The following is a 14830-nucleotide window of genomic DNA, read 5'->3' on the forward strand; positions in this document are numbered from 1 at the left end:
TTGTCTAAAATAACATTTCTTCAGAGGGGAGGATACTGGAACAGACTGACCTGACAGCTGTGAGAGGGAAGGGAGGAAGGCTGGATGAAAGAAGGTGAAAAGTGGATGAAAGAAGGTGAAGGGTGGAATGAAAGAAGGTGAAGGGATTGGCCAAAGAACATACATGCATGACACATAGACATAGACAAGTGTGGAAGGCCAGAAAGAAGGGGGTGGGGTGGAGGCTGGTTGGAGGTGGGCAAAGGGTGGGGGGAAATGGGAACATCTTTAAAAGTGTCAACAATAAAATAAAAGTTTTCTTTAGTCATACCTAATGTATTTAAAAAATACATATAGCATTCTAAAATACACTAAAGGAAAACTATTCACAGGGTAACTAGAAAAAGTTTGGTATAACTCCGAAGTTATTCTGGAATTTGTGTTTGAGTCAGTTTTCAACATTACTTGACTATTCTGTATTACAGATGTGGAATAGGCTTTAGAAACTGGACGGAGTATACACTCAACCTATTTCACACCCCTAAAGGCTTTTCTGAATACTTGGTTACCTGCTTGCACATTTCTCCTTTTATGTCTTCCTCTCATTAAATGCTGCACAATATTCATTCAGTTTGTGATTTTTCAATGTTTGAATTTCAAAATAAATAGGTATTTATGTAGACTTACCTAACTTAAAAAGAAGTAATTTGAAAAATCACTTCAGTGGGAGTAAAACTATTATAAATTGCTTACATCAATCAAAATTTTTAGTGTTTGAAGTCTACTAACTTACTGTAAATCAATAAAGGGCAAAAGCTGAATATAATGAAAACTGTCTTTATTTTTATTGCCTTTTATTTTCAACAATGATTACTTGAACTTAAAAAATAAAGTATTAACTAATGTTTATTGAAAAGCCAAACCTTTCCAGCCCACTTCATGTTCTCTTTCAACCATTTCAGGGCAGAACAATGTTCCAAACTATAAACCTGCTCCTTATTAACATTGACGGTCATGTGCTTAACGAAAAGCTTTGGGTCTGATAAACGAGCAGCCATCATTAATCTTTCCACTGCAGCTTGATAATCATCCTTGCTCCGAGACTTGTTTTCTTCACATCTATAAAGTAAAAACACCTCACAAAGTCAGAAACTTGAAAAAAAGCTAGACAGTTTCTTCAAGATATTTACATTTATCATTATTAGTTATGGCCGGCTTTTCACTACATTCTACAGTGGCTTTCAAAGTTTTTGACCATGACACAATAAGAAAGATCTTTTGTGTTGGTACCCAGTAGAATCCTCATACATAAAAATGGAAAAGTTTCAGCAAACAAGATGCATCCTTATGACAATGTACTCTATTTTCTATTGTCTCATTTTTAATTATGTGGTCGCAATCCCCTAAACTGATTGCACCACACAAAGGGCTACAACCCGTGGTCTGAAAAACACTGATCTAGAACACTGCTAGTAACCTCAATCTTTGTATTGTCAAAGTTAAAAATTGCATAATTTTTCATTATAATGCATAGAATAATACTGAATTTAATCAGGTATGGAGTTACTGACATGTTTTACCTTGACATTGCCTATTATTGACTGTAAACATACTATGTAGCTAACATTTGGTAACAGAAATTACAGTGTTCCTTTACTAAATTTCTGGTTATTTTTCTTCAGCCCTGATTTAAGGTACTTCACAGATTGCTAAAATTTACTTTTCTAAAAACTTTTCTACTAGTCTTCAAATTTCATAAAATCCATACCGAATGATTTTTTCCCCCTTATGGGATAGGGAGTGGGAAGTATTTAAAATAGAGATGTGGTTGTTATATTAAGCATCACTTTTTGTGTTTGCTGAATCCTGCTGTTGGCATCTATAGGGTCCAGCAGCAAATCCTACCTGCATTAACAGCACAGTGTGGTCTACAGAGTGGTGGGAGTGAGGAACAGGAACCCCAAGGGTCACAGAAAGGAAAGATTGGTCAAGAGCTTTCTAGTACCTTCTGGCTTAGGAATTATTGCATAGAACCTGGTAGATTGAGCATGTGCCAACTGTGTGCAGTTTTTGAAACTCTTAAGGATGAATAAAATTCTTTCTCATAGAGGTTATTATAACAAGATGGGGCTCAGTATGATAATAAGAGAAAACAATATTGGCTTGGACAAAATTAAAGATGGGGTCACAAATACCCCTAAAATCCAACAATGAGTACAGAGGCTGCATATATGTGGAGAATGAAAACCTATGAGAAAACCACATCCTCATTAGGATGATGGGAAGCCCAATGCCTCAGCCACTGCAGTGTACAGGGTAAATAAGGAAGCCCTCATAAAAGAACAGACTAATGAAGGGGGGGAAAAAAGCCAATTTTCGTTGGTCTAAAAAAGAAGATGGCCCTAGCCCTAATCAACTGCTGAACAAAATTGAAACAGAGGTATGGGTACATGGAACAGAATGACAGCTGTCAGAGGGGAGAGGGGCACTGGATGAAAGAAGGTGAAGGGATTAGCCACAACATATATGCATGACACACAGACACAGATAGCAGTGTGGTGATGGCCAGAGGGAAAGGGGAGTGGGGGCTGCGCTGAGGTGGGCTAAGGTGGGGAGGGGGTTGGGAACATCTGTTAATAGTGTCAACAACAACAAAAATGGCCCTAAAATTATTTCCTAATTTGTTTTGCATATAGGCGAGATGAAATGCCTGATTTATCACAAATAGAATGAAGCAGACATGACAGTGTACAACTCTGGACACTAGGTTGTTAGATGACAATTCTCCACGGGTCCCTTGCATTTCCCGAAGTTTTGAGAGCAGAAACACTGACTACTACTCCTTCTGGACTTCAATGATGTTTATGTAATGAACAATCTTGAAAGAAAAGAGTTGCTCCTCCTGGAGCAAAGGACAGGTTTGTTACAACCTTTCAAGATGGAGACAGTGTTTCCGTGCAGAGCAGAGGAGCAGGCATGCTTATTACCCAGGATTTGGGTTTTCTAAGTGCAGGATTCCTCTGCTGTAATAGAACCTACTGCATGTGCAGGTATCCTCTGGGTCTATCTGTGGGACTTGGGGACAAGAGAGATACAAATATGCAGATAATCATGCTGCTTGCTGCACTAGAGTAATAAAGCCTGCTATTTCCAACCCAGGAGTCTGGTGTCATGCTAGGATCCATGAAACTGCTCGTAGCCTGCAAATAGGGTAAAATCTCAGAGCCTTCAGAGTTCTTGACAGAGATCATAGAAAGCACAGCTTCTTCCTTGCTTTTTCTCTCCTGGATTGCTCACTCTGAGAGCAGTTAGCTGTTATGTCATGAAGACACTCAAGGAACTTATGGAAGGGCTCATGTGGCAAGGAACTGAGGCTTCCTGCCAACAGCCTCATGAGTGAGCCATCTAGGGAACGGATCCTCTAGCCTCAGTCAAGCCATCAGGTAGGTGACTGCAGCTCCTGATCACATCCTGACTCCGGGACAGATCCAGAGCCAGAACCATCCTGCTTAAGCTACTCCAAAATTCCTGACCCATAGAAACTAAAATAGTATTTGCTGTTTTAAGCCACTAAGTTTTGGGATAATTTATACACAGTAATAGATAGCTGAAAGAATATTCAATCTGAGGATCTGGTTTGTAACACCAATAAACTGAAGCAAAATTCTTGTCAGCTCTAGAGGAGGAGTCCCATGAGATCCTTATATTACAAGTTTCCTGGGTAAGACTGATAAGAAGTGGTATAAGCCTAAATTCTGGGACTTTGAACAAAATTATTTGAAGGAATACTAGTGTGGTCCAACAGCCACACAATACTATTTATGCATTTATAACAACATTTTAAAATACAGAAAGTAGGCTAATTGAACCTAATAAACTATCACATATTTCCCTTTTAGATCTTAGTGTTGACCAAAAAGATAAATAACTTTTAGATATTCATCTAAAAACTACCAGTATATGAAAAGGATTGATACCTAAAGAGGACTCATCTCTTGAACCATTTACAGCATCTCTAAAGTTGTTAAAAGTTTTTATTGAATGCTTTGGCTTTAAGTCTCAAACAGGTCACACTCTTTCTTAACTTAAATGTTACCAAGTTTGTAAATATACACTACACAATTATATAAATATATAAATCATCTACTTCCTAGGGAATGTGTAGGGAGTCATGAGCTGCTTTCAGGATGCAATTATAAGTTATATCAACCAACCTTTTCAAAACTATCTGCAGCGTCTGGGTAGGAGTACCAGGACTCTGAATACTACTAGCATTGGATACCAGGAAGATTTCAATAGCTAAAAGCATTTCAACCTCAGATAAATAAGAAGGAATCCGTAGAAGTTTTCGGTATAAATTTCCCTCTAATGGTGGATAGCAACTCAATGAAAGAGCACCTGAAAATCAAATAATAGATCATACTTTACTAAAACTCTAATAGGTGAAAATCTAGACTTCCAAAATGTCCATAGGTGATAATTACTTGCAGTATAGAATAACTGTTCATTAGAAGCAGATTTATCTCACAAATTATATGGTAGTGATTATATCCTAGTACATTTAAAATTATTCTTTGTACAGTGTTTTCAAATGTTAAATATGAAGTGAGAAATGTTTAAAAAACTCTGGAAAACGACTGTTGAGCCTCATCATGACAACCATATATTTGAAGCTAAAGTCAACACAACCATTTCAGAATAACTAAAAAACCAGAATAGCTACTTGGACCACTGTCTTTGAGTGTATATTAACTGCTCTTTGTACATATTTGAATATCTGGTTGTAAATATTATATAAGGATTCAGGGTTAGAAAATCAAAGTCAAAACCAATATATCAAAAAATTTTTTTTAAAAATGCAACTTACTTTTGTAGTGGGTTCTGGCTTTGAGCCATAAACAACTCCTTCCTAAAGAAGTAATTAATCTTCTAAGAGAGGAAAAATCAATAGGGATACTCTTTGAAATCATGAATTCTGCTACGGAGGATGAAATACCAAGACTATTGCTTTCTACACAGGCATCCAGAAGTTTATTAAAAAGAAGGCTATACTGTGAGACCTCCACAACTTCTGAAAAGAAAAAAAAAAAAGATACAATGAAATTGGTCTATCTTAGTCTCTCAAACCTCTCGCTCTTACTACTTTCCTTTTCCCTTTGCTCCCCTTGGCATTTTAGGAGCACTCAAAAGCAATCATCTTACATATTCTCTAAGTAACAAGCATTCAACCAAAGCAAACCGGTAATTTATTTTACAATGAGGAATATGAAAGAAAAGGTGACAATGATTTCAGAAGCTGCATGAACACCTCTATGACCCTCACCTGTGACCGCATCAACAGTATCTGAGATGGATGGCTGCATGGTTTGCATTCTCTCTACAGTTCAGACCTCAGGCATATATTTACCATGAGTAAAAATAAATCATCCCCTCAAAAATATTCACTTTCAAATAAAAGAAAATCCTTTGTTGGGTAATTCTATTCCTTTCTATTCTTCACTTAGAAGAAAGTGAAGTCACCTTGGAGATTTCCAAGTCTTCTATTCCCTATATTCAGTTAGTTCAATCTATAGCCTAGACCAGTGGTCGGCAAACTGTGGCTCGCGAGCCACATGCGGCTCTTTGGCCCCTTGAGTGTGGCCACGAAGTTTCAATCGCATTGTATGTATGCGCCCGCACGTGGTATTTTGTGGAAGAGCCACACTCAAGGGGCCGCAGTTTGCCGACCACTGACCTAGACTCTAGGTCTTCAATCACTTCAGGATCTTTTAGTGTCCAGGCCTCACCAGAAAATATCGTTACCTTTAGTCTCTTCCTAAACATTACCACCAGAGGAGCTTTCCTAAAACACCAACTTTGATTGATGAAGCACTAAGGGGAGGCCCTCGGGTTAAGGTTTTCATTAAATGCTAACCGTCACTCTGAACCCACCACTCAAAGCCTTTGCTCCTCCCTCCTGGGCTCCCTCTTCCTGTGCATGTATGATCTGAGCGTCAGCATTCAAGAGCACTACCTGCCACTGCCCACATTAGTATTCTCTTTTCTTTGAACTTGTCATCTGCTTAATTTCCTCTACTTATTCCATGTTTACCTATGTTATAAGGTAATGGAAATCAAGTTCTATATTTGCTAAGTAATAAAAGAAAAAGTATTCTTCATTATTCCAAATGCAATGAATTATTTTAAGATATACAGCTTGCTGGGGGCACTTGACATTGTTTGCTGATGACTTGACAGAGGTAGGGAAAGGGGAATGATGAAAAGGTTTCTGTTAGGAACTGCTGTCAACTCAGAGATAAGCATTTCTGCTTTTCTTTTTTAAAATATATTTTATTGATTTTTTAACAGAGAGGAAGGGAAAGGGATAGTTAGAAACATCAATGAGAGAGAAACATCAATCAGCTGCCTCCTGCACACCCCCTACTGGGGATGTGCCTGCAACCAAGGTACATGCCCTTGACCGAATCAAAGCTGGGACCCTTCAGTCCGCAGGCCGACGCTCTATCTACTATCCACTGAGCCAAACTGGTTAGGGCTGCTTTTCATTTTTTAAACCATCAGGAAAGCATATTCAATTTGCAGAAAACAGATTTTACAGAAAACAACTTCATTAAAAATATATGCTGGAATATAAAACTCAACCAAAACAGGTGAGAACTGTTTCTTATTAACAGTTAAATACCAGATGGGCAAGAAATAATTAAGCTAGACTTTTAAAAAACATACCTTGAGAATTTTGAATACCTGGTAGATTTTGCAAAACTTCAAATGTCTGTCTGTAAAGGCTCTTGGCTAAGATTTCATGTGCAATTGTACAGAGCAGATTGTGTCGATTGAGTATATCCAGTCTATCACAAGGCCATTGTGGTGTATCGATTATCCATTCTGACTCTTTGAAAAAGAAAAAAGTATTAACACTTTATTTACACTATGAAAATTACACTTAGTATAATCACAACTAATGTTTTTACCTTTTGGAAAGTGACAAAACTAAAATATGTGTACTCAAAAAAGATAACCATGGCTCAAATTTATTAGAAACACGTATACAGTGATGATTATAATACCTTATTTTTAAATTCTTTATTTTCTTAGTATACTAATCAGTTATTGATTCAGAAGTTAATGTTTATTTTAATAGGACAAAAATTTTCACATTATAACATACTTGTAATAATGTAAAATAATATTTGTGTGGAAAACTTCAACAATTTTATAATAAAGAATACATAATTAGTTTTGCTATTCTTGGGGAACAGCTTTTCCTCCCAATTTTAAAGACAATTTTTATCATAAAATATTTGATATGTATAGAAGAATTTCTAACATGTAAGTTAAATAAAATGAACTTTTATGTGCCCATCACACAGCTTAAAAAAAGAGATTATCACCTATAATGCTGAAGTTCCTTATTTTTTCTTAGATCTGATGGATATATGACACAAAAAATATACTGTGGTCTTTTTTTTCATAAAAATTTCATTGTTCTTTATTTAGCACTCATTGTTTATTGTTAAGGTAGAATAATACATTTTTAAAGGCTAATATATTTTAGGAGATTCATTTTGAAATCTTACCAAATTGTGTAGCTATATTAAAAAATCTGAATCAGTTCATTATTTTATAGCAAAGTTAAATGAAACCAATAGTTGAGAAGTCATTTGGAAATTAATAAGCTTAATTCAATCAGTTCACAACTTTATCAACATACTTTTATGCAAATTTTATAAGAACACTTATAACAATATATTCTTAAGAATAAAAGCCAGTTTATGGTGTACTTAATACTAGTTTTATGGTGAGGAAAGTTCTTACTCATGTTTTCCTCTGTTCCATAGTTGGGAAATATTTCCATTTGTCTAAAAATCTGAGTCAAAAGGGGATCAAATTTTTTATAATAGATATTTAGTCATTACCATGAAGATTTTGAATGTAGGCACTGAGAATGAAATACTATAAAGACAGTCTGCACTGAATGAATTTCCAGGCTAGTCCGTGAGACAAGCAAATAACTATCCTTTTCTATGGTGAATACTATGATTGAGGGAGAGGGGAGAGATATCTAAACATATCCATTCTTGCCCTAGCTGGTTTGGCTCAGTGGATAGAGCATTAGCCTGCAGACTGAAGGGTTTGATTTCATCAAGGGCACATGCCTAGGTTGTGGGCTTGATCCCCAGTAGGGGACATAGAGGGGGCAGCCAATTAATGATTCTCATCACTGATGTTTCTATCTCTCTCTCCTCCCTTCCTCTCTGAAATGAATAAAAATATAGAAAAACCCAAAAAACAATAAAACATATCCATTCTCCTCTAAATGTATACATTTAATATAATCCTGACCAAATAGTCAACAAAACTGACTCAATACATCCCAAAGGATAAACAGTTGAGAATAGTAAAAAATAGTGTGAAAGATATAGATAAATATTATCACCTATTCTAAAGCTATATTAACTAGAAAGAATATGGTGCTAGCACAGAAAACGAGATCTCTGGGAGAGTAGTATAGAAACTGACCCAAGAAGATACAAGGTTCTAATATATGATAAAAGTGGCATTTCAAATAAGTGAGTAGAGGATGAGTTGGAACATTTGGGGAAAAGAGATAAAGTTAGGTTCCCACTTCATATCAATATTTAAAAGTAACAATAAAAAATTTAAAAACCATATGAGATTGAATATGTAATTTTGAGATAGCCAAGAACTGCCTAACGCACGATACAAAACAAAACTATTAAAGATTTAAAAAGCAGTTTATGTTAAACAGAAAATGTCAGTTGGGCAAAAGAAAACAAACAAAAATGCAAAAACAAAATCCTAACTTTTCCTAAGTGTGATATATACATCACTGATGGTACCTGAATTAATTTTAGATGTTACACTATGTTTAATAATTTATTTGTGTATTCTACTTATTCTAAAAAGGATCACCTTAAATATAAAAATCTGTGATTTCACATATATTATTACTTATGATGAGAACATGTTGGTTAATTTACTTTTAAAATAATGTTTACTTTTAAATAGAAACTATCCCTATATGCATTTTCAATTTTGACATGTATTTTGCCAAAAAGCTCCTAAACAATGCATGTGAATGCCTATTTCAATATGCCCTCACAAAAAGCAAATCATCCAACTCTGATCTTTGCTAGACTGACAGGTGTTCCGTTATTTTAATGTGTACTTCTCTTATAAGTCACTACAGATGAGATTCAGCCATTTGTATTTCTTTCTTGAGAACGGCCTGTTCACTGCAGAACCCTTTCAAGACAAAAAAATTCTGGGGAAAACTTAGCATACTTCTGTGGGCCCTTCTTTTAAAGCAAGAACATTTTACATATGAAAATGACTTTCAATTAAAATGCTCACTGCAAAAGAGAATTCTGTGCTTATAACTTATAGAAAATTCAAAGATAATCTCAAATGGACACATCAAAGTTGTAAGAATTTTAAATTTCCTCAGACCACTCCACATCTCTACCACAAACTCCCCTCATTCTCTGGTTTGAGAAAAACTAGTTGTGCCAGAAACTTTCAGGCAGAAGTTTCCTTTCAAAGAACGACCCAAGCCCATTTTTATCAACTATTTTAATCTTTCTTTTTCTTGCTACATTTCTTCTTTCTAACAGAGCTTGTAAGCTCTTGCATTTCTCTAATTTATATTTTTATATCTTACTCTTCCCCACTTAGCAAACCTCATTGGCTAGGTTTGTTAAGCTGAAGAAAATCTTTTCCAACAAGCTTCTGATCATGAAGTCTACTCATGACGTCTGTATTAGGCACTGAACAAACCACCAATATGAATATGGAGATGTGCCAGTATGTGTTTGTGGGTTAGTGTAAAGGTTATCTACTTGCTTTACTTGTGCATATATTCCATCTTCCCACCTGAATTCTCGAGGTCTCTTATTTTTATCCCATTTTTTTAAAACATTTTTAAATACTCAACCAAGGATATTTTTCCATTGATTTTAGAGTGGAAGAGAAAAAGAAAGAGAGAAAGATTGATGTGAGAGATATACATCAATTAGTTGCCTCCTGCATGTGCCCCGACCAGGGCCCAGGCCGGGAAGGAGCCTGCAACCGAGGTACATGCCCTTGACTGGACTTGAACCTGGGACCCTTCAGTCTGCAGGCTGATGCTCTAGCCACTGAGCAAAACCAGCTAGGGCATTCTTATCCCATTTTATCAAATAAAATCTACCCGATGGTTTAAGTAGCCAGAGTTACCATTAGAAACCATTCTGTGCTACTACTACCAAACAAACCTTAGTTGTTTTGTTGGCTTAATTTCATTTTAATTTCTGCTGGATGGATTAATTTACAGAGAAAGTAAGCTCTGCTTATCTTCACTGGAAGTCGTTTGCCTGTACATGCAAATATAGAATTTATGCAGATTGCAGGCTCTAAACCTGGATTGTCTGGGTTTGAATCTGGCCTCCACTCCTTACTTATGTCATTTGGGACAAATTGCTTAATGTCTCTGATAACATTTAAAAAAAATATCTTCATTGATTTCAGAAAGGGAGAGACAGAAAAATCAATGATGAGAGAGAATCATTGATCATCTGCCTCCTGCATGTCCCCTACTGGGGATCAAGCCCGCAACCCAGGCATGTGCCCTTGGCCAGAATCAAACCCGGGACCCTTCAGTCCGCAGGCTGACACTCTATCCACTGAGCTAAACCAGCTAGGGCTCTGACAACATTTTTTTAATCCATAAAATGGAAATTGTAATAATTCCAAACTCATAGGGCTTCTATGAAGATTAGCTGAGATAATCCAGGTAAAGAATTTAGTATGGTGCCTACAAGAATGTAAGAACTAGCTTTTCAACAAAGTTTCATACAATTTCTTCTTTAAAGTTAGGTTAACTTTCTCCTTTCATCTTCCTACCTACATGACCACTAGGGTTTAGACCAAATTATCACCCACAATTCAATACCAACTAAAGGCAGCGATTTTCAATCAGTGTGCCTCAAAAATTTTAAAAACATGCAATACCTGACTAGTCAGGGGTACTGACCTTTTATCCCTTACACTGTCAAATAAAAATGACAACAGCCAACACAACAATAGCTATCTGGAGTGAATGATTTAAAATTGTACCTATTTTTGTCAGATCAGCAAAAAATATATGTTTTGGTGTGCTACAAAATTTTAGTAATTAGTTTGTGTGCCATGAGATGAAAAAGGTTGAAAATTGCTGACTTAAGGTAATTCATTACATAGACAAGAATTTATACAACACAAATTATTTTATGTTTGCATATATCAGAACTTACCTCTTAATACCCACATGGCACCATCTATGCTTCCACTTTTTAGAAAAACCTCTACTGCAATATTTACAATTTGACATCTTGATGCTAACTTCTCAGGCCCTGTAAGTCCTTTTAAACTTGTAAAATGTATTTTCAATTCATATAGCATATCTAAGACCTTCCTTCCCTAGAGTAAAAATAAAGAGCACTCAGTATCAATCATTTAGTGTATTACAGAAATACAAAGTCACACTGATTAATTATAGAGAAACCCATTATCCAATTTGAATCATCATTCTAGACCAGTGGTTCTCAACCTTCCTAATGCTGCGACCCTTTAATACAGTTCCTCATGTTGTGGTGATCCCCAACCATAAAATTATTTTCGTTGCTACTTCATAACTGTAATGTTGCTACTGTTATGAATCGTCATGTAAATATCTGATATGCAGGATGTATTTTCATTATTACAAATTGAACATAATTAAAGCATAGTGATTAATCACAAAAACAATATGTAATTATATATGTGTTTTCCGATGGTCTTAGGCGACCCCTGTGGAAGGGTCGTTCAACCCCCAAAAGGGTCTCAACCCACAGGTTGAGAACCGCTGTTCTAGACGGACAGTTCTCAAACTGCTCCAAGACTCTACGTAAGCCCCTGCCTGCTCAGCCACAAGGGTGGAAGGGGAAGGGAAGCAAGCAGGGCTTTGTTCATATTACTCCTCACCCATTCTGGGACCCCTTTCAGCAGTTCTCCCTTCATGTGTTTTATACATTGTGCTTCCCCTAAAGATTTCATTTGGCACAAGGATTTCATGCCTTGCTGTGGAAAATTACTAATTATAAGTTTTGCACATTTTTCTCTGGATCATCCTGAGGTCCAGGAGGGAGAGAAAAAGAAAATGAAGACAATTTATTATCAAATTCAGATAAAGAATGATAGTGAAAAAAAAGGATAAGATTATTGGCTAAAAACTGTTTCTTTGACTGAACAGATTACTTCATGTAGACGACATAAAGATTATCTCTCTAGTCTGCACATCAGAAATTGGACATATATTATTATTTTATATTAGGGGTCAGCAAACTTTTTCTATAAACAGCCAGATAGTAAATAATTTAGGCTTTGCAGGTCACATCCGATCAGTTGTACATTTTCTTTGGTTATTGTTCTTAATGTGTAACTCTTTTAAAAAGGTAAAAAACGCCCTAGCCGGTTTGGCTCAGTGGACAGAGCGTTGGCCTTTGGACTGAAGGGTACCGGGTTCGATTCCAGCCAAGGGCACATGCCTGGGTTGCAGGCTTGATCCCCAGTGTGGGGGTGTGTAGGAGGCAGCCAATCAATGATTCTCTCTCATCATTGATGTTTCTATCTCGCCCTTTCTCTTCCTCTCTGAAATCAATTTAAAATAATAATAATAATAATTAATAATAATAATAAATAAATAAAATAAAAAATATTTTAAAAATGTAAAAAACACTCTTAGCTCTCAAGATATACAAAAACAGGCTGTGGGCCAGACTTGGCCCTTAGTTTGAAGACCCTTGTTTTATATTATGTTACACTATTTTGAGTCAGATGCATATTATAATGTTAAGGTACTTCTAATTTGACAATATAAATAGTGCACTTTAAGAGTTAGCTGCTTTAGTTTAATTTCAATGGTTTTACTTTTATGTTCAAAAAGCTAGGTTTCATTAAAAAAACTAATAATATCTGTTCTAAATAAGATAGTGAAAAATTTTAATTAAAACAGAAAGTCACCAGCCTCTTAAGAAATAATAATAACCTATTAAAATTAAAATATGAGCAAAATCAATGTGCTTTTTTAAAAAAATATATTTTATTAATTTTTTACAGAGCAGAAGGGAGAGGGATAGGGAGTTAGAAACATCAATGAGAGAGAAACATTGATCAGCTGCCTCCTGCACACCCCCTACTGGGGATGTGCCTGCAACCAAGGTACATGCCCTTGATCTGAATCGAACCTGGGACCTTTCAGTCTGCAGGCTGACGCTCTATCCACTGAGCCAAACTGGTTAGGGCCAATCTGTGTTTTTAAAAACGGTCCTCTTGTTAGGTAGTCCTTAATTTCTCACGCATTAAATGTCTAAGATATTAATGCTAAGATCAAACTTAAACTAGGTTGTGAGGCCTGGGACAAGATACATTCTGCCCATCCCAGGCCTACTATACAAAGAGTACTAAACCTCTTTTTATTTTCTTTTTTTAATATGGAACGCTTCACAAATTTGCGTATTATCCTTGCGCAGGGGCCATGCTAATCTTCTATCATTCCAACTTTAGTAGATGTGCTGCCGAAGCAAGCACAGTACTAAACCTCTTGGAGACTTTAGAGACTGAGGACCTTCTACAATGATTCTGCTGTTTTTAATTTTAAAAAGTTCATGACTTTTGTATGTGTATGAGTGACCATGTACTTAAATGTCGTTGAACTCATTCAACTTTGAAATAACCATTTTATAAGAAGAAAGTAACAAAAGATACATATTAATAGTTGATTCAATAATGAGCATTCTCTCAACTGTCCCACTCTATATATGTTACTCCATCCCTCAGCACTTACTCCCAATTTTGGATTTCTTATCTTCTACTTAAGTTTACTAAATCTAATCCTACCCACCACTTCTCATGGAAATCTAAAGAATGGTAGTATAACATGGTCTGGAATCACTAGACCACTTTTATGGTGAGCTAACTTCAAAGGCAGACATCAAGATATATAGTATATAGTATTCCAGAGCATTCTAGGAGGTGATTTTTAAGGAGTTCTATTAATTGTGAATATCCTGGGTTTATCTTTAAAAAGGTGTCTTGAACTCTTGCAAAATTACAATTCTACTCAGGAGCTGAGGAAATAAATTCTGAATTGAAAGTTGCTTCAAATAAATATATTTAGCACAGTTTCCTAAGTGTTTACTACACTGAAATTCTTCATAGTAGTCAGTCTGATGCCATGTCCTTTCCACATTTGCCTAATATAACACCTAATAATTCACTTACTGGTCTGGGAGTCATTTAGTCACTTGTGATGATTATTAGCAAATTCCTAACTTAACCTATATTCTGTTCAAAAATTTGAAACACTTTCAATACCAAGCCAAAACAAAAATTTAAAGTACCTTGGACCACTGCAACAGCTTGTGATAGAAGTATATAGCACTGATTCCGATTCTTCCCAGCAAAGTTTTATCTACTTCACTATTTTGCGGATCTTTGCTCACTGAAACACAAAGTAGGCATATGGAAGAAAGTGAAATAGTCACTTAAAAAATGGAAAAGGCAAGTTAATATGGAATTAATGATATGAGCACAAACACCAGGTGTCAGCAAACTATAGCCACAGACCAAATGTGGCCTGTGGTCTGTTTTTAGATATAGCCTGTGAACTAAGAATTCTTCGGGAGGGACGCACATGGAACGGTGAGGGAGGAGGGGGACACCCGCCTAGCCAGCCAGATCAGCCGAATCAACCCTGGCGATCAATGGGGTGACAGATGTCGCAGCCAGATCGCCCTCACATCCGAACTAAGAATTCTTTAGTTTAATGTTTAAG

At 36.1% G+C, this 14830-nt stretch overlaps 1 protein-coding gene and 1 non-coding gene across 2 annotated transcripts in view; both read right to left on the minus strand.

The window, feature by feature from the left end:
- Window positions 1–878: 878 nt before the first annotated feature.
- Window positions 879–14830, minus strand: part of TOPAZ1 (testis and ovary specific TOPAZ 1) — a 45926-nt gene continuing 31974 nt past the window's right edge. The window contains exons 15-20 of the mRNA XM_059664381.1: window positions 14397–14497; window positions 11271–11436; window positions 6706–6870; window positions 4847–5050; window positions 4194–4377; window positions 879–1098 (exon numbers count right to left, since the gene is read on the minus strand). Coding sequence (XP_059520364.1) covers window positions 879–1098; window positions 4194–4377; window positions 4847–5050; window positions 6706–6870; window positions 11271–11436; window positions 14397–14497 — 1040 coding nt within the window. The remainder of the gene's footprint in view (window positions 1099–4193; window positions 4378–4846; window positions 5051–6705; window positions 6871–11270; window positions 11437–14396; window positions 14498–14830) is intronic.
- Window positions 13482–13584, minus strand: LOC132215981 (U6 spliceosomal RNA). The gene has a single exon (XR_009448670.1). It is a non-coding gene; the product is annotated as a U6 spliceosomal RNA (small nuclear RNA).

This window comes from Myotis daubentonii, chromosome 14 (genome assembly GCF_963259705.1).
Source record: "Myotis daubentonii chromosome 14, mMyoDau2.1, whole genome shotgun sequence".
Taxonomy (NCBI): Eukaryota; Metazoa; Chordata; class Mammalia; order Chiroptera; family Vespertilionidae; genus Myotis; species Myotis daubentonii.